At 43.1% G+C, this 19,632-nt stretch overlaps 1 protein-coding gene and 2 long non-coding RNA genes across 4 annotated transcripts; all 3 read right to left on the reverse strand.

The window, feature by feature from the left end:
• Positions 1-3,724: 3,724 nt before the first annotated feature.
• Positions 3,725-4,697, reverse strand: LOC120686198. Of its 2 annotated transcripts, none has more exons than XM_039968375.1 (3): positions 4,554-4,697; positions 4,246-4,307; positions 3,725-4,161 (listed from the first exon to the last, which is right to left on the reverse strand). In XM_039968375.1, the coding sequence occupies exons 1-3, from the start codon at positions 4,646-4,648 to the stop codon at positions 3,932-3,934; spliced, it is 387 nt and encodes a 128-aa protein (XP_039824309.1). In that variant the 5' UTR covers positions 4,649-4,697; the 3' UTR covers positions 3,725-3,931. The 2 variants fall into 2 exon arrangements, with proteins under 2 accessions (XP_039824309.1, XP_039824308.1); XM_039968374.1 differs by having other exon boundaries at positions 3,725-4,164.
• Positions 4,698-6,891: 2,194 nt separating this feature from the next.
• Positions 6,892-7,595, reverse strand: LOC120685776. Its single transcript, XR_005679728.1, has 2 exons — positions 7,306-7,595; positions 6,892-7,197 (listed from the first exon to the last, which is right to left on the reverse strand). It is a non-coding gene; the product is annotated as an uncharacterized LOC120685776 (long non-coding RNA).
• Positions 7,596-14,874: 7,279 nt separating this feature from the next.
• On the reverse strand, positions 14,875-17,782 carry LOC120684529. Its single transcript, XR_005679336.1, has 3 exons — positions 17,464-17,782; positions 16,180-16,305; positions 14,875-15,156 (listed from the first exon to the last, which is right to left on the reverse strand). It is a non-coding gene; the product is annotated as an uncharacterized LOC120684529 (long non-coding RNA).
• Between the last annotated feature and the right edge of the window lie 1,850 nt (positions 17,783-19,632).

The following is a 19,632-nucleotide window of genomic DNA, read 5'->3' on the forward strand; positions in this document are numbered from 1 at the left end:
AGCACAAGAGTGAATTTACCAATGAAACTCCTCTTCGACAATACGATAACCGTAGAGAACCGTGGCCAAAATACAGACATGGTGATGATTGCTTAGTGCAGATGTGCACCGACGGGATGGATGGCGGTCGGCGTTTCTTTAAATGTCCACACGCATGGGCAATACTCGGTTCTTTCATTTCTTTATCTTCAATGAGACACCTTACATGAAATTTATTTTGCAGTCTTTCGATGCTCCAGAAAACTGTGGTTTTACTAGGTGGGTCGATCCTGCACCAATTGATTCTGTTCAGGAGTTCATCGAGTACCTCCAGATAAAGATCTTTGATCTGGAATGCATGGTGAACCATTATGAGGAAGTGAGCGAGGGTAACAAAGATGACGAAGTTGATGATACCAGCAATGCTGCCGGTTCGCAGGATGAACCATACACTATTCCTTACTGCAACTGCCCTTGTCACAAGAAGAAGGGCCATGCGCCTCCGGCACCACCGCCTGCACCACCTGCAATGGGTGGATACTGCGGAGAAGGCTCAACGCAGTTTGCTACGTGGGGGTACGGCTACTAGGACTACCCTAGTGGTAGTGACATGCTGCATCGTTGTGTTTGTTCTATTTTTTTAAATTTACCTAAGGCATGTTAGATTAGTCCGGAATCTGTTTACCATAGTTTGCAACGGGTTCTTCCATGCCACTGCATGTGTGATGTGTGTTTCATTATCTTTGTATTATGATGTAAAATTTGATGGTTCACATTATGTAATGCATTTCTTAATTCTTATTTCTTATCGTTATATTAATTAAATATGTGCTTTTTAGTATTCTAGTGATATGTTTATACTTCGATGCTCAATTACGACTAAGTACGATTCAAACTCGACATTATATACATGTCCAGTGAATGCAAGTTAGGTACGAGACATACATACAAGCATAATACAACATTAACAATACTAAATGCGAATACATCTTAAACCGATGAACATCATATGTTATAGATCATGGCATGAAATCATCTAGGTCGTCATCCCAGTTGACAGATGGTGGTGCTGCAGGTGGTGTAGTATGGCTCGACGGACCTCTTGGCTTTCCCTTTCTCTCTTTTCTGGATCTACGTTCATGTACAGGGGGGAATATCATGTGTTGGAGGCCATGGTTTGGGGGGCATCAAGTCATCCATGTCGTCATCCCAGTTGACACAAGTTTGTGCTGCAGGTGGTGCAACATGACTTGACTAACCTCTTGCCTTTCCCTTTGTCTCCTTTCTGATTCTAGGTTCATGTACATGGGGAGGAACATTATGTGTTGGAGGCCATGGTTTGGGGGGCATGAAGTGATCCATGTCGTCATCCCAGTTAACACAAGTTGGTGGTTGAGGTGCTGAAGCATGACTCGACGAACTTCCGGGCATCTGTTCTTGCGCAGGCCAAGTACTATCACCCGAAGATCTTATCCGCCTCCTTCGTCTAGTTTGCGGCATAAGTCCACCGAAGATACATACCAATTTACGGAAATTTGGTATCGTTTTGTTAATCAACTCCGTGTCCTCGGGGTAATCCTAGCATATAATTAAAAAACAATGTTACTGTTTTATAAATATGGATTCGAAATGACGGACGGGATTACAACTGAATGAGAGTTACCTTAATGTGCATCTCATACACCTCTGGCCGCATCCATATCTTACAAGAACTTTGTAAGAATCCAATGATATTAGGATGATTCGCTAGTTCACATACTCTCATGTATATCATCCGACGTTCTATTATGTGTCCCTTTACATCTTGCGTCGTAATACCTCGAAATAATGTGAAATCTTTAAACTCTACTACTTTGGACAACACCATCTCTATCGTACCATCCGCTAACGGATCCAACTTCTTACTGATAACAAGATGGGTCATGATATCAAGTATTATACTAGATTTTTCATCGGTCCATGAAAATCCTCCACAATTGGAGGCAGCCATTGCCTTATACTGCAATATCAATAAGGTACTTTCATAATTCTATTCTAATTCATAATTAATTTAAAAACAAGTCTGTAATAGTACTGAAATTGTAATACTAAACGAGTGTTCTAAAGCACCAAATCTAATTCAGCTAATCCGCTAATTAAATTAAATTTTTATACAATATCAATGGATTCATACGGAAGTTATCGGTAGATCACAAGTACGCAATTCGGCAGAGCTTCGCCACTTTTCTTCTCATCACCCCTCTCTTTTTTTCTGAATTTTTAGGCTCAAATGACAAAGAGGATGGCAGCATATGGTGGCCAAGGCTTATATAGGGTGAAGGGGACCCTGTCGCCCCCCCCGACGGGCGACAGGCCCCTGTCGCCCGTGTGGGGGGGGGGGCGACAGGCCCCCTTTTTTTGCCAGGGACCTCGTTGCGAATTTGAAGAAAAAAAATTACACTTAGGGCCTGTCGCCCTATGAGGGGGCGACCGGAGGATATTTTTGAAATATTTCAAAGCGGACATATATTTTTGAAATTTTTATTTTTTAAAAATATAAAAAAGAAAAAAGCGCTATTTTTTGTCTTGCCCTTTCTTGCTCAGAAAGCCTATGCATCGCCCGATAGCATCGCTTGAAGCAGAGGAGCGTAAGCATTCAGCCCATTACGACTTTTAGGTCTATATGGTTGTTTTTCTACTTTTTTCTTTTTGAGACTCCAAGCTGCAAGCGTGGTAGCATTTTTCCTTTCTTTTATATGCTTCTTTCTCCAATTCTAGTTTTTTCTAATTTTTGTTTTTCATTTCTTTTTTCTTGCACTGCTTTGTAATTGTTATTTATTTATTTTTCTCTTTTCTTCATTTTCATACTAAAGCTCATATCAAATATTCGGTAACATTGACCCATTGTTCGCTTTGTAGATTAAACTGTTCCGTGACGTTGACCTATTTGTTCGCGATATTCATTTTTCATTACTTATCCTATACAATCAAATGTTTGTGATGTTTAATATTTTGTTCGTTATGTTAATTTTTTGTTCGTCAAAGTAGTTACTTTTTTGTGTTGTTACATTATTTGATCCCAGAATCTAAAATTAATTATTTAGGGTAAACGAAAATATTTGTAAAAATATCGTGCAAATATAGGCAAGTATGGTCTTGTTTTGAATATCTTGTCACAAGAAAGATAATGGAGTCATCCAAAATTAATTTGGATGCTCGATTTAATACTTATAGCTTTTTTAGTTTCGAAATTCCATGTATGTGAGTGATGTCATCATCCAGTTCTTTTTACATGTATAGAATCTTTTCAATTTAAATGGGCCTAATTAGGGCCCAAAACATCGTTGGCTCGCTGCTTTAGGTGATGGTTTACCCAACCATCATTTGAAGCGACCCATAACCACGCCCCTTCCTGCTTGGATGTGACCTGAGCCGTGAAGTTGTTAAGTTGTGAAATGAACAGGGCCACTTCCTGAATCTAACAGATCACGATATCTAGCCAAACTAACTTTGTACTTAATCCATTAATGTTTGCATTGAAATACATAATAAGTTAATCCATCATTGTAGGAGTGCCAACTAGTGACTCTTAAGTGTTCCTCCGACTCTCTTTAGTTCAAATATATGATCCTTAGGTGCACTTCTAACGCTCCTTAGTTCAAATATGTAGCACAAATATTAAATTTAAAGAGAGTTGGAGGTGTACCTAAAGTTCACCAATTCACACATATATCACTGCATCAGTATGCAGGAGATAGGTAGGGACAAACCGATCATTTGGTCATAAGTTTATAATCATATTTGAATTTAGGGAGATCATACCGTACAAATCCTTCATAAACAATCTTGTCCATGCATGAGTAGTAAGGAAAATACACAAGGCATCTGATCTCTAGAATCTAATGAAGATGACGATACTGCTGAAAAGGGATAGAAGCTAGGAGTGAGATAATTCTGATGCAATCCCCTTCAATCACTGTATCTTGCCCACTCCTCGACGGATCACTCTTCTGCTTCGGCCGCCCTGGGGACTCGATAGCCGCAGCGAAGGCAGGCCAAGAAGGTCGGGCGGTGGCAACCCAGCAGTCGCTGCAGAGAACGACGACACCAGCGAAGACGACCACGACCCGGCTTTGCCATGGCCATCGTCGCCGTCGGTTCCTCGCCGGTCTCCTTCTCCGGCGCCGGCGTCGCTACTGCTCCCTGCTGCTTGTTCGCAAACAGGCTTAGTTCAAGTTCACTCAGGATGACGCCCGCTAAGGAATCTTTGCTGGGGTCAGTTCATACCTTGTGCAGGACATTCACCCAGCGCAATTTCCAGATGCTTCTTCTGGGACATCATGTTGTTTCTACACAAGTACACAGCAACTTTTTTGTTTCATCAGCAATTACTCAAGTTTCAAAGATTTGATCATTCAGTAACAAACTCAAGCAGTTATCATTCATCGCCCAAATCATATTCATATCTCTCCGAATGATCCGAAATACCAACTACTACTGCAGTACTGCTACGGGCACTTGTTGATCGAAAACGGAAGCTGGTGGATGAACATGAACTGTGTAAGTGAGCAACTTGACGGCCCTTGGTGTGTTACCTGAAAGCAAGGAACACGAGGCACTGTGCCCGGAGCTGCTTCAGCTGCTGCTCCGTGAACGCCGCCGCCAGCGAGGGGCGAGAGGACGGAAGCATGCTTGCCTGCCTCTCTTCTCTGCAACGAAGGCGTCAGTGTCTGCTTCTTCTTGGCTATAATCTCTATGTCATTATCTTGAAAACTGCCATTAGTACATGATTTGTTAATCTAGCCTGTAGCTATCCGATCGAGACAGAAATTTATAATATGGCGATATGATTGATGCTCTTGTTTACCTTGGACCTGTTTCTGAGCTTCTGATGCACGGAACTGGAGGGTAAAGAACACGAGAATTTTACTGGTGCAGGATAAACGGTGAATGCAGACAAAAATGCAATGAAACTTTTATATTATAGATGCCAACAGGAGAGGACTTCTTCAATCCGGACAGCATAAGCGCTTGCATCTTCAACATCTAAAGTTTCTTCTCAGAAACAGTAACTTTTAAAACAGATACCCCCACATCCAAAAGTGCATTTTTAAGTCTATCAACTTGTAATTTCTACCACTCAGATCCATACACTACTCCAACGCCTGACCCTATCATCGCCGATTCAAAATGGCCATGCCTGCTGGTTCTAGACGCTGCGGTGATGATTTGGACTATAGGCCCGTCAGCAAACAAGGATAAATGAAGAAAAATAGGCCCCCCATGCGTTGCTCCACGCTGCTCCACGCCAGCCCTACTTCCGCGGCTGCCTACGCCAAATTATATTGTTTTTGCATTTCTAGACACAGTATATTTAGGTGTATAGCAAATACTATGTATCTAAAAAAGTTAAAACGATCTAACATTTGGAATGGAGCGAGCATGTTACTATGTCTACAATAACTGCTCCGATACATTCTACTTGCTCTTGTACGTTGACAACATCGTTCCCATGGTATTGAGCTAGCCTCTTCCTCACCATACCCTTCTTGATGAGTTTTCCATGGAGGACTTAGGCTAGCTATACTACTTCCATGGCACCTCAGCTGCTCAAATATGGAATACCGTGTGCAATTTTTCTCCGCCAAGAAAAATATATCTGAAATTCTACGCCGAGTTAAAATGATCCAATGTAATCTATGTACAACTCGAATCGAGGTTCAATTCCAAGCTCCTTCCTGCAGCTGAGATCCTGCACGGCATGAATCTAGGTCCCAGTCATACAAATTGAGCTTGCATACAGGTTCCTTTTGGATCATGCTGTGGAGTTACATTCTAAGTTTTGTGTTATCTAAGTAATTAAGGAATACCCTGGATTGTTCTTATCAAATATTGTAATTAGGTTGATTAAAACCTACTGCCCTTCCGCCTCCTCCCCGCATTCCACAGGAAAAAGTCGACGCGTGTCGATCAGCGCTCGGTCTGGCATTTTTGCAAAAAAAAAAACTTCCACTTTCTGAAATCAGCCAGCAGTCCAACTTATCGAACCGGAACAGTAGAAACGCTATATTATTTTGCGTTTAGATCCTCATTGTAAATTTATTTCAACGTGAAGAAGAGAAAAATAGAAATTCTTTTGATTGATGCATGGATTCATGGCATGGATTTGATGTATGGGCTCGTGGTTCGAATTTGATGTATATATGGACTCGCCATTCGAATTTGGTGTATGGGCTTGCAATATATTTCTATGCGTTGTGCTTGTGGCCACGAGATATGTATTTGTGATTCTATTGCCATTAATTATACATGTGGTTAAAATGGTGAATATTAAAATTTAAATGTTATTTTAATTCGTGAAGGTGCATCACCACCAGCTTGAACCAACAGCAAAACGTATACATCACTACCAGTTGTCCAGTTTGTAACACGATCCATCAGTTGAAGCATTGTAACAACACCCTATGCATATCATGCCCAGGGCAAAGAAACTGAACAGAAGAGGAAAGGAGGAAGAAGAGAGCTGAGGTAACAAACATCTAAACCAAGCACGGTGATCCTTTTTAACTTGCCAGGTTTGGAAATCCTTTCCCTCGTAGCCTTGATGGGCAATCACTACTACAAAAAGAGCTATAAGCACCGGTTGAAAAGAGCCTTAGGTACCGGTTCTATAACCGGTACCCGAAAACCGAGACTAATGGAGTCTGCTTTTGGCACCGGGTAAATCACCCGGTGCCTATGACCTCTTTAGTACCGGTTGGAATAATATCAACCGGTACCAAGGGCCACTACGCCGTTCGCTTGCATCTTGCCCCCGTTCGATTTGGTACTCCCAGCAGCAAATCAACAGATGAGCGCATTCTCAAGTCTCAACTCTCGACAACACTCATCTAGGGTTCAGATATAGGAAGCACATAAACTCGCTAAGCAAAATGGATGAAACACACGACTGAACTGTACATAATTTTTTTCCATTTTTTTGGGTCCATTTTCTCCAGAACAAGTCTAGTTCTCTCTTCTTCAGCAGAAAGAAGACTGTTCATGGGTTACAGAGAGCAAACAAGAGATGAACGCAAACAAGAGATGGGTTACAGAGAGCAAAAGTCAACTGCAAAAGGTTGCTCTACTCTTGGATGAACGCCACTATCTACATTGCAGATAGATGAAACGGAGAATCTGTGATTCTAAATCAGCAGGCCACCGCCGAAGTTCTCCCACGGGACACAATCCACGGGTGCCCTGTAGGTAGAAATTAACACCAAGCCAAACATCAGCGAACATTTCCGGGACGACTAGATCTAAACATACATGCTGCCAAGGGAGCAATGGAGTCAACAGGGACAAGACCTTGCTCCGTGAAGAACCTGCGGGAGACGTGCTCCCAGGGCACGGCGCTCGGCCGCGCGCCCTGCAGCAGCGCCCCGCGGCGGCGGCCCGCAGCATCGCCCCGCAGTGGCTGCCAGCGGCGGCCAGCGCGCCCCGCAGTGGCGGCCGGCACGCCCCGCAGCAGCACCCCGCCGGCGGCCGCCCGCAGCAGCGCCCCGCAGCGGCGACCCGCGCGCCCCGCAGTGCCCTGCACTCCAAATGATAAGGTAGAGAGATGAGAGGAGCGGTGGAGAGACAAGAGCGGCGCTCAGCACTTAGAAATATCTGGAACAAGAGGCCGCCCACAACCTTTTGGTACGGGGTGGTTGTTTTCACCGGTGCTGAAATTCGATTTTTGGCGCCAGTGCGTGCAATCACCCGGTATTAAAATATATTTTTTTCATTGGTTCCGGATTTTGGCATAAACCGGTGCCAATTTTTAAGCATTGGTACCTAGTTGTGCCATGACCCGGTGCCAAAGGCTTTTTTGACACCTCGGGCTATTGGTCCAGATAAAAAAGTAACAGCTCTCGTTGCACCCGGTACTGATGCTCGTATTAGTACCGGGTGAAACAACAAGTGGTACTTTTGATCTGGACCGATGGCCCGTTTTCTAGTAGTGAATGGAATCATGCATGGACTTGCCTCTTAAACTTCTCCATTCATTCAAATTATAGGTTGTTTTAGATTTTCTAAATATGTAGCTTTTACTATATGCCTAAATGCATAGTATATTGTGTTGTATAGAAAAAACTATGTATATCAAAAGAAAAAAATGGCCAAAATGACCTATAGATTGGAACAGAGGGGGTAGCTTATACGAGAAAGTGTTGACACTAAGTGATATACAAGGAATTTGCCTACAAAATGTCTTATGGTGACTAAAAAAACCTTTTTGGAAAAGGCTAGAAAGTTATAGAGTGTGAGCGCTTTATATATAATACAATGTAACCATTATAAACTCTAACAAGTGTAAGCATATGTGGCAGAACCACCCAAATTAAATTGGCTTAAGTGTGCTATCTATTATTTTAATAGTTAATCAAGTTATCATGCACTTAAAACGGTGTAATCTTGAAGTCTATCGGGTGAATCCCAATAAACCACGGTGATCATGCATCGAAAAACACTGAAAGTCTCGCGCCAAGACGAGCACAGATGAGACACACACACACAAAGATTTTCAAAATTCATTTACAACACATAGTTTTACAAGTTATATTTAAAACAAATTAACAGAGTTCAACGTGCGGCGGAATTTAAATAGAAGTTCAATTTAAAAAAATGATAACTACGAAGACGTAAGGATGTCACATCGAGCCTACCGATGTGAATCCTGGTTAGCTCCAACTAGCAGCAGCTACACCTGAAACAGAATAACAACAAACCTTAAGTATACTAATACTTAGTAAGACTTATCCAGCTATGGTATATACTTAGCCAACTCCTAATATGCAAGACTTTTGCCTCTGCAGTTTATTATGCTAGAAAGCTACTAATAGTGTATCTTTACTTTCAATATGTTAGCTCAAATTTAACTAGGTTTGCATGAACATCTAGAGTAAATATGGTATATCACATTAATCATCCAAGAATATCATAGACATATCTCAGAACATCACATTTCTATTCTCATTCCACTTCTTTACTATGATGTGACAAAGAGCACAAGGCTCTCATATCCGCGAGTCATGGCGAATCGATATGATTTATTCTTTCAAGATGGACCTAACACACACTGACACGTGCAAGCCACACTGGGCTACACGTGGCAACTATTCCCATCGTTACCACTACATCTGAACCACGCCTGCCAAAACCCGGATGAGGAGCTCCACATGACGAACGCCCAGTGAACCCGAAGGCGACTTACAACACCCACCATCATCCCACGCCCAAAGTATCGTTGTAAATCAGGTACGCAACTTACCGGTTTCGATTACCTCCTACTCCCAGCATGTGGTTAGTGCTATTCAATTCTGGATCAGCACTGCCAACAACAGTCCAGTCCTTAACCGACAGGCGGAGGCTTACTTTCCATCCATTTCCCATCCTTAACCAAGCTCTCTCTGCCTGGTCTCCATTTTTCTTTCTTCATTGATTCATTCTGAAGTAACAAGATCCTATATCTCGCAAGTGGCAGGAAATCACCTGAATTCTACCGAATCCTAATTAAGCATGGAAATACTAACGACCTACACATATTAGTATAAGACTGAAAAAGGCAAGCAACACTAGAATTAAAACCCTAACAAGCATAAATCCATTTTTACAGCAAAAAATTTTAAACTAGACCATGTCATGCAACATATCTACTGAATAGATCTACTCACAAGGATTTCAAAACATCTTCATTTGCTATTTTACGATATTTCTAACATTTTCTATGAATTTTCAAAGCCAGTTTTACCATATTTCTACTATTAAGATGATAGATAGCACATTTACACCGGTTTAACTATTAAAATGATAGGTGGGCCATTGCTGACTAGGGGGACCTGGTGTCAAACTACGTTTGACTAGCCAAAACTCCAAATTTTGTAAAGAAATTTGAAAAATGGTCAAAATGAAAGTTGTAGAGGATTTCAAGATTGGTTTTGGGTGAAAGTTGGTTCAAGCAACAGTTTGAGAGATAAAATGAGCCAAAAGAGAGTCAAAGCTGATTTCAAACTCAGCTCAAAGAGGGGTTCAGACAGGGGTTTGACTGGAGTTTTGAATCATTGAACAAAGTTTATGCTAATGACCATGTTTAAGCACATGATTAGCTACTAATGAAAAAGATTAACACCCAGTGTGTTACAGTATAGTACCATAAAGTCAAATAAATATGCGAACTGAAATACTCTAACTCCTCTTGAAATATAACTGTTGGAGAAGTGACTCCGCCAATCATGGAGATGGAGAGGAAGAAAGATGAAGGTACAACATATGTGAGCAAGTGAGGCGTGCTCCAAAATAAGTCCCTCCTCTTACCCCTTGGGTCAGTCATATAGAGGACGAAAGAGAGGTGGCAATTTGCCATCGGGTTCTTGGTGGGTACAATATTCATAAATATACAATCAGGCCCTGACTGATAGCTATCTCTACTACGTGGGCTGGGTGGGTCATTCCGCAACAATAACCTCGCCACACAAATACAAAAAACATAGAATTTCCCTTGCGCCATTTGGTTCATTCCCGAACTAGATTAGGAAGATAATGAGCGTACGCGTCCTGGACTACATATAGTTGTTGATATCTCACATTCATATCCGGCAACGTATGCTATGCAAATCATCTTCGTATGCAAACTATGGAAACTCCAATCTGGGCCATCGGATCAACATCCAAGGGGAGGGGCGCAGGGGCGTGGGAGGGGGATTTGCAAAAGTGTGATTACTCAATTCAAAGGCGGGTTCTGATGCTACAATGGTTTTATACTACCATATTTAAAGGGGAAAATAATTCATTATTTAACTTCTAAGATCAGCAGGTAGTAACGCACACCACATCTCACCATTCCAAAATTAGCAGCGAATAATTGGATTTTTCGTATCTATCTAGCTAGGAGAGAATGGATTGAAGGCCATCCTGCCAACACCTCTACAAAATGAACCACATCGTCTCTCTTGGCACATCTAGCCATGTCGTCCAACACGAAGCTAGCAGTGGTCGCTGCTGGCCTCATCTTGGCCTTCTTGCTCGTCGCGTCGTACGGTGAGTTCTTCACTCTAACGAGAGTGTTCGTTCAGCTCAGAATTTCTGCGAAAACATGCTAGGCTAACTAATGCTTCCTCCATGTGAAACATCTGCGTGTGGTTGCAGGGGAGGCAGCAGCGTGGGATGGAGGATGCTCGGCTGATTTAGTGGCGGCGCTCGATTGGCTAGCTAGCTAGGCGGCACTGGGAGGAAGAAAACGTGTTTTGAGATCGATCCACCGATCTACGTGTTTTTACGTGTAGCAAATCGCGAGCCGCAAATAATTTTGAAGTGAACTAGTGAACTCGTGTCAATATTGTGTTTGGGAAATCGGTTCCCGCATCATGGAGGACATAATACCCCCTTCCACGGTACAATGTTTTTATGTCATTTTATAACATTTTCCATCTTTCCCAAGCCACCACCTCCTCCTCCATCAATATTATGGGGCCATATCAAGATCTAAACTTCAGAACTCACCAATGATAGTCGTAAGCTGTAACGAACATGGCCCCATTTAGGCCATTTTGATTGATTTTGGTAATCGTGTGACAACGCAATCAATGGGACTAACAAGTTTGCGAGATCATATTTGTAGGATTCTTTAAGTCCCTTGGATGGAGTCCAAACCACGTCCAAGACATCCAATTCACCGACGAGACGTCCAAATAACTGATGCGACTAGTTGGACAAGTGCAACAAGGAAATAGGAAAAACACAGCGTGACCGGATAATCCGACACCCCGATGGTCGGACTATCCGACCAATGCAACCAGATGATCCGACGCAGGAAAAACACCGTCGGACTAATAGTCGGGTTATCCTTCAGAGCCCTTGGTTCCCAAGGTTCAGAATTTCCTTAAGGGTCGGATTATCCGACGCATGCAAAGGAACCCGTCAGAGCAAACCTCGGATTATTCTCCAGAGGGGATGTTTTCTCGAGTTAGATTTCTTGCTTCAGGATCGGATGATCCGATGCTCCATACTTTGACCGTTGGACTAATCAATAGTAGCAATGATCAGAGCCGTTGTTTTGAGTTCAAATTCTATCATCAGGATCGGATGATCTGATGGCATATAAAAACAGCGTCGGACTAATTGGTCGGACAAATAACGTCAGCAATTGGTTTGAAACTTAACGGCTACCGTGGAGATCACAGTGGGGTCGGATGATCCGACGCCCTGTAAATGCACCGTCGGATTATCCGACGCCTACGTAGAAAAAGGCACAACGACTACTCAACGGCTAATCTGAGTTGGTGGCCTATATAAGCGCCTCTCCCCAGCCATTTTGGAGTTGCTGGAGTTTAGAGAGACCCTAGACACATTGAAAATTATCTCCAAGCCAACCAAAGAGCAAATTGATCACATCCTTAGGTTTAGTACTAATTTAGCTCTTGAGTAAGTGAGTAAGTAAGGTTGTGTGCCTTGTGCCTTGGTTCTAGGAGAGAACCACATCTTGTACTCGGTGTGCCGGCCCCTTGGATTCTTGGTGGCTCGCCGGCAACGTCTTCCATCCTCCAGCTTGGTGTGGAGCGGCGACGACACTCTTTGTGCGAGGGATGTGGAGACCCCCATCCTTAGTGGAACCCGAAGCCAAGGTGACCGTGGTGACTTGCAAGCCTTGGTAGCAATGCGAGGAGAGTCCCGGAAGAGACATGATGTCCGAGAAGTGATACTCTTGATAGAGTGCTTCAACAACGTGGACGTAGGTGTGGCTTAGTGCCTAACCGAACCACGGGATAAATCTCATGTCAAGAGTTTGCTTTCTCTCATCCCTATTTAAGCTTCCGTATTTACTTATTACAATCCTTGTGTGCTTCTACTTTCATAGTGTAGTTTTTTGATAAGGTTGGCTATAGGTTACAAACTCTTTGGGAATGAGGGTTTTCACACTAGTTGAACACTAGTTGCACATCTAGATAGCATGATATAGTTTACATTTTGTGCAAATTAGTTGGAGCTTGATTTTAAGGTTTTTAGTTTGCCTAATTCACCCCCTCCCCCTCTTAGGCTACGAGCACCCGATTCCTTTCATAAGCCCCCTTTAATTTGAATCCTAATACATGGAATCTTCAAAATAAGTCTTTCATCCCTCCTCCCTCTCCTCTTCTGATGGATTTGATTTGAAATTGGGGCTCCAATTTCACCCTACTAACAAAACATCAGCAACATGTAGGCACCGTGTAGATTTATATTGGTGCAATATCAGTGCATGAATGTTAGGTGGAGGAGTAAGGATATAGGTGACACAACTTACAAGTTTGTGGATCTAGGAATGGACTTTTAGAGTTTGTGTACCTAAGTGACACAAAATACAAGTTTATGGATCCAAAAATGCAATTTCGAAATTGATGGGCTTAAAGGACCTCTTACAAGTGATTACAAGGCTTAAAACCCAAGAAAAAATGAGATAAAAGTTAAGAGAGATTATATTACTCAACCAACTCTTAAACTTATCTGAAAAACTAGTAGCAAACTCTCCTTTGTAAGAGTAGCACACGCCAAGAAGCGAAGGAGAGTGGTGCCTTGTCAAAGACAATGCTATTTCTGTGGCGCAAGATAGACTTGTTATATATTCGTTTTTTTTCATTATCTTAATCGAATATGACTTGTTTATAGCATGTACAAGTATCCCCTTGTGGTTGGCTTGCCAATTGGATTGTCCCTGTTTTGGAATTTTCTTGCCGAAATAAATAAATTCAGTTGAAGAAAGAGATACCTCTCCATTATTTCTACATCTATATACTGCTATAAAGATCAAAAATAATTGAAAATATTTCTCATCCGTATCAAGCTCTCCATATTCCTTACAAATAATTTTCAAATTTATTTCAGAAATTCATTTAAATAAAAAATAGCAAAACATATCAAAAAATTAAAACTTTTACCATAAGTCTATTTTGATATGTAGAACTAGAAAAAATATTAAAAACACACTTCATAGTATAAAGTGATTATGAGCGTGGAAACCACAAAGTGAGCCTTGAGTTGTATGACATAAGTTAGTGTGGGAGCTATTCATTGTGGTTGCTGCACTTTGAACTAATATGGACACTCAAATTAGATTTTGGTATTTTTTTCTATATTATACAAATTGCAATAACTTTCTAGTAAAAATTTCATATTTTTAAAAGTGTTTTGCTATTTTTAATGAATTGAACCATTTGTCATAATAAATTGGAAAAATATTTTTAGGCGCGGGTGGTGGCCGCACCCACACCTAAAAATGATTATGTTGGCACCCGCCCGTACAAATCAACTTCAAAGTTAATATAAAAGAATATCATACCCCTTTGAGTCATAGGTGGTTGTGTGGTGTGGTGGTAAGAAAATTGTGTTGTGCTTGAGGTTGGTGGTTCGAAACCTAGGTGATGCAAGTGTGCATATTTCGTCAAAAAAATCGTATCTCGACACTACGGAGCTTGTGGTGGAGGCTGGTAATCTGGAATATTTCTTCTTTTATTATTTTACTGTTTTTTATTTTTTGAATTTTTTAATTTTTTGGACATGGATTTGTGGGGGCGCTCTTTTTGATTTTTTGAATTTTTTTATTTTTTGGACATGGATTTGTAGGGCGGGTCACGGCATGATTTTTAGGGACGGGTGTGTTACCCGCCACTAAAAATAGCCCCTAAAAATACGTTTTTACCCACTCCTAAAATTCTTTTTTTGTAGTAGTGTACGTGTAGCAGACCCGCCTAAATTAAACTAGCTTAAGTGCACTAACCATTATCTTAATGAATAATCAAGTTACCACACACTTAAAACGGTGTAATCCGGCAGTCCGTCGGGTAATTCCCGATTAAACTATTGTACTCCAGGATCACATTTGCACTAGAAGACTCGCACGAAGACGAGCACAGGTGATACAAGCATACAGAGATTCTCAAATTAATTTACAACACGGGTTTTACAAAAAAGTATTGAATACAAACAATAGAGTTCTAACACAGCGGAAGTTAAAACCGAGTTTGAAATACAATAAAGTACTACGAACGGCGATAAAAGTGGGCCTCACATCTTGCCCACGATGTGCTGCCAACTGGCCCGAACTTCACGGAGAAAACGGGACCCACTCGACGGTCCAACCCGGAGGAAGCGTTTGTCCAATCCAGGATGCACAGAGCTCCTCGAAGTCAGCGGGGACAAAACCTGCTCAGAAGGGTTACAACAACAACCCTGAGTATACTAATACTCAGCGAGACTTACCCGACTATGGGTATACTTAGCCCATTACCTAGACATGCAAAGTTTTTTGGCTCTGGAGCTCTTTTGCGGAAAGGCTACTAGCAGTGAGTCTTTACTTTCAATATTTTAGCTCCATTTAGTATAGCGAATATTAACTAGATTCGCTTAAGTATCTAGAGCACACATGGTGGTTCAGATTATTCTTCAGTAACCCACAAACCAACCATTTCCATTCCATTCTTATTCCACCGCCTTACTACAATGTGACACAGTGACCAAGGCTCTCATATCCGCGAGTCACGGCGAATCAATCCGATTTAACCTTGCAAGGTGGACCTAACTCACACGACACGTGAAAACCCCGTCGGGCCACACACGTCCATTGTTCCCATCATTACCCCGACGTCTGAATCACGCCTGCCAAAACCCGGGTGAAGGGTCCCTCACGGTGAACCCCCGGAGAACCCGGGGGCGACATGCTATCCAACACCCGCCATCATTCCACTCCCAGAGTAGCGGGTCGCGATTCAAATTATCGGTGCAAATCAGGTAATTAGCTTACCGGTTTCAGCTACCTCCTACTTCCGGCATGTGGTTAGTACTGTTCAATCCTCGATCAACACTGCCAACAACGGTACGGTCCTCAATCGACACAGGCGGAGACTTACTTTCCATCCATTTCATATCTAGGACCAATTCATCTCCGCCCGGTCTTCATTTATCTTTCCTCATTGATTCACTCTCAAACCACATTGCCGCAAGTAACAAGATCTTAAATCTCACGAGCGACAGGAATCACTCGACTTCTACCGAGATCCTACTTAGCAGAGTATTTCTATCGACATCTGCATACTATTATTGACCCTCAGGTATCTAGGGAGAACATGCATACTAGGTTTCCATACAACTCCTAGAACGTAAATGCATAAATACTTAAATAAACATTAATATATATACTGAATTTATGGGTCATGCTACGGGGCTTACCATGCAGGTCAGTGGGGTTAGCAACTTCTTCTGAAGCGTGCTCAACGGCTTCCTCCTGCTGCTCTTCTGCTTGCGGCTCCTGGACCAGCTCAGCAACTAGCTCGTAGACGGCTTCGTTCGCGGCATCTACACGTATGAAAAAGAATGCCATGCAACAGTTAGGACACAGTGCAATACATGAGCGCCCATGATGCAATGCATTTCAAAATGATGCAATGCAATGCGGTTAAAAGAAAGACATGACTGGCAATCATTTACCGAGCAATTAAAGAGAACCGAGCAAAAAGAAACGACTTGGTGCTGCTAGGAGGGTGCAGTTTCCAACCCAGTTTAGCCTGGAGTGTTTCCTTTCAACAACACTACTAAACTCGCTTTAAGAAAGCTAGGCGCATACAATAAACAGGAAGAAGCAATAAGGCATTGCTTAACAATGGCGAAAATAAAGGAAGACTAAAGCTAGGAACTAGCTAAACACAAAAACTTAACATGCCACAAGGATCTAGTAGCACAACTTATCTATCATGAAAAACTACTGATAAGGAGTGCAGAAACAATTTACCAACATTTATTGATGGCCGAAAACATTTATTTTAGCCCTAGAATGAAAATCAAGCAATATTAGATCCACAAACATGCACATAGGATATGCATCTGAAATTTTTTTAGTGAACTACACGTACAAAGAGTAAGCTACTACCAATTTTTCATAATTTTTAGACAAACCAAAAAACCGATACAAAATAAACTAGCTTAAACACAACGCGAAATTTTAGCAGGGCAAAATTGACATTTCACAAGCATGAGCATTTTCCCTCTGAAGATCTTGATCTAAGCAACCCAACAAAATTTAGTTTGCATTTTTTGCATTTTTCTATATTTTTCTACACATTTTCAAATTTTTCAGCCAAAATAAATAATTTTGGAAAAAGTCGAAAACCTAAATAGGGGGGCTGGCGACTGGGCCCCACCAGTCAGTGGGAGGGAGCCTAGCCCAGCTCCCCTGCTTGCGCACATGGCTAGCCATGGCTAGCGCGGCGGCGGCACAGGGTGTTCCCCGCCGGCGGCGAGGCCGGCTGGCGGCGGGGCGGGCATGGCGGCGTCAGGGCGAGCCGACGGGACGGGGGCGCTCGGCCGCACCGCGGGGCCCCGTGCAGAGGTGGCCCACAGCATGCGTGCGGCGGCGCTTGGGCAGCCGCGGCGGCGCGGCGCGTTCCCGGCGGTGGCGGCGCGGGAATCGAACGGGGAAAGGGCCGGGGAGGTAGAGTGGATCACGGGGAAGCTCACCCCGTCGTCCAATCGAGCGGAGAAGGGCCGGAGGTGGTTCGTCGACGGGAGGGCGGAGCGTCGGTGGAGAATGTCAATTGCGGCCGGTGGTCCGGAGCTCGATCCGGCCGGCGTAGGGCTCAATCGAGCTCGGGGATGGGTGGAGGAGTTGTGGGGCGAGGCTGCGCGGCTTGGGGCACGAAGAAACGAAGCGGGGTGGCGGGGTTTGGCCGGCGCAGAGCTCGGCGGCAGCTCGGCTCGTCCTCTGCACGACGCGAGCGCGAGGAAGAAGATGGAGGGGATGGGAAACGGATAGGCTCGCGCGTGGATAAGGGCGAGCTCGTTCGGACGCCGAGGTATGCCGAGATTCACGCACGATAGAATATATATGGGTCATTTTGATCCATGCCACTCCAATTTCTTGAAGTTGGATTTCATGTTGAAATCCATGCCATTGAGTGGCATGATTTTGAACGTGACACCCAATTTCACGGAGTTGTGGTGGCACGAATCGAATTTTCCCAATATATAAGGCGAGAAGGTTTAAAGATGAAGTACCTGGATGAGCGTTTAAAAAGTCTGGATACTTGGATCTCAGAAATTCCTCTTTCTCCCAAGTAGCTTCTTCTTCGGAGTGATTGCTCCATTGAACTTTGTAGAATCGGTTGGTGGTGCGATGAGTAACTCGATCCTTGCGATCAATAATCTTGATAGGATGCTCAGGATAAGTGAGATCAGACTCTAATTGAATCGAGTCACTTTCCACAACTTCAGTCGAAACTCTAAGACACTTTTTGAGTTATGATACATGGAAGATATTATGAATGGTAGAAAGATTTGCCGGAAGATCCAATCGATAAGCCACAGGACCGTATCTTTCCACAATTGGATAAGGACCAATATAACGGGGAGCTAACTTCCCTCTTACTCCAAACCTTTGCATGCCTTTCCAAGGCGATACCCTTAAGTAGACATGGTCATCGACTTCAAAGACCAGCGGCCTACGCCTTCTATCAGCGTAGCTCTTCTGCCGAGACTGCGCGATCTTCAAGTTCTGTTGTATGAGATGGACTTATTCCTCGGCCTCTTAAACCATGTCGGGCCCAAAAATAGTTCTTTCCCCAGTTTCAAACCAATTCAAAGGTGTACGGCATCGACGACCGTATAGTGCTTCAAATGGTGCTATTTTGATGCTTTCTTGATAACTATTGTTATAGGAGAATTCAGCTAATGGCAAGCATTCATCCCATTTCTGTGGATAGGTTAAAACACAGGCACGAAGCATATCCTCCAAAATTTGATTTATCCTCTCGGTTTGGCCGTCTGTTTGAGGATGATATGCAGAGCTGCGAATAAGATGGGTGCCCAAGCTAGCATGTAATTGCTCCCAAACGCGAGCAACGAACTGGGTCCCTCGATCAGAGATGATGGTTTTTGGCACACCATGTAAATATAGTATGCGATCCATGTACAACTCGGCATACTTCTTTGCTGGATATAAAGTTTTGACTGGAAGGAAATGTGCAGACTTGGTCAGTCTGTCCACCACGACCCAAATGGAGTCGTATCCCTTTTGAGTTCGAGGTAATCCGACGATGAAATCCATGCTGATATCCTCCCATTTCCATTCAGGAATATTCAAGGGTTGAAGAGTTCCAGCTGCCTAAGATGACTAGCCTTGACTCTCCGACAGATATCACACTCTGACACATATTTGGCTATTTCTCTTTTCATCCGAGTCCACCAAAATCGTTGGTTCAGGTCTTGGTACATCTTGTTGCTACCCTGATGGATGGATAGTCGTGAGGTATGGGCTTCATCAAGGATTTGTTTCCTGAGCTCGAAATCCTTCGGCACCACTAGTCGGTTTTTGAACCATAACACGTTCTCACTGTCTTGGTGGAAGCAATTTACTTTAGGATCTCCTTCTGATATTCTTCTCTGAATTTCCTTCACCCCTTTATCTTTCTTTTGTGCCGCGATGACGAGGTCGCGAAGAGTAGGAGTGAGTTCTAGCTAGGCCAATGTGCCATGTGGGACAATACTTAAGTTCAGCTTTTCCATTTCAAAGCAAAGAGACTCGCTTAATGGTATAGCTGAGATGCAATGACAGTGAACTTTGCGACTTAGCGCATCGGCAACCACATTTGCCTTGCCTGGATGATAATGCACTTCGAGCTCATAATCTTT

Source organism: Panicum virgatum, chromosome 8N (assembly GCF_016808335.1).
Source record: "Panicum virgatum strain AP13 chromosome 8N, P.virgatum_v5, whole genome shotgun sequence".
Lineage (NCBI taxonomy): Eukaryota > Viridiplantae > Streptophyta > Magnoliopsida > Poales > Poaceae > Panicum > Panicum virgatum.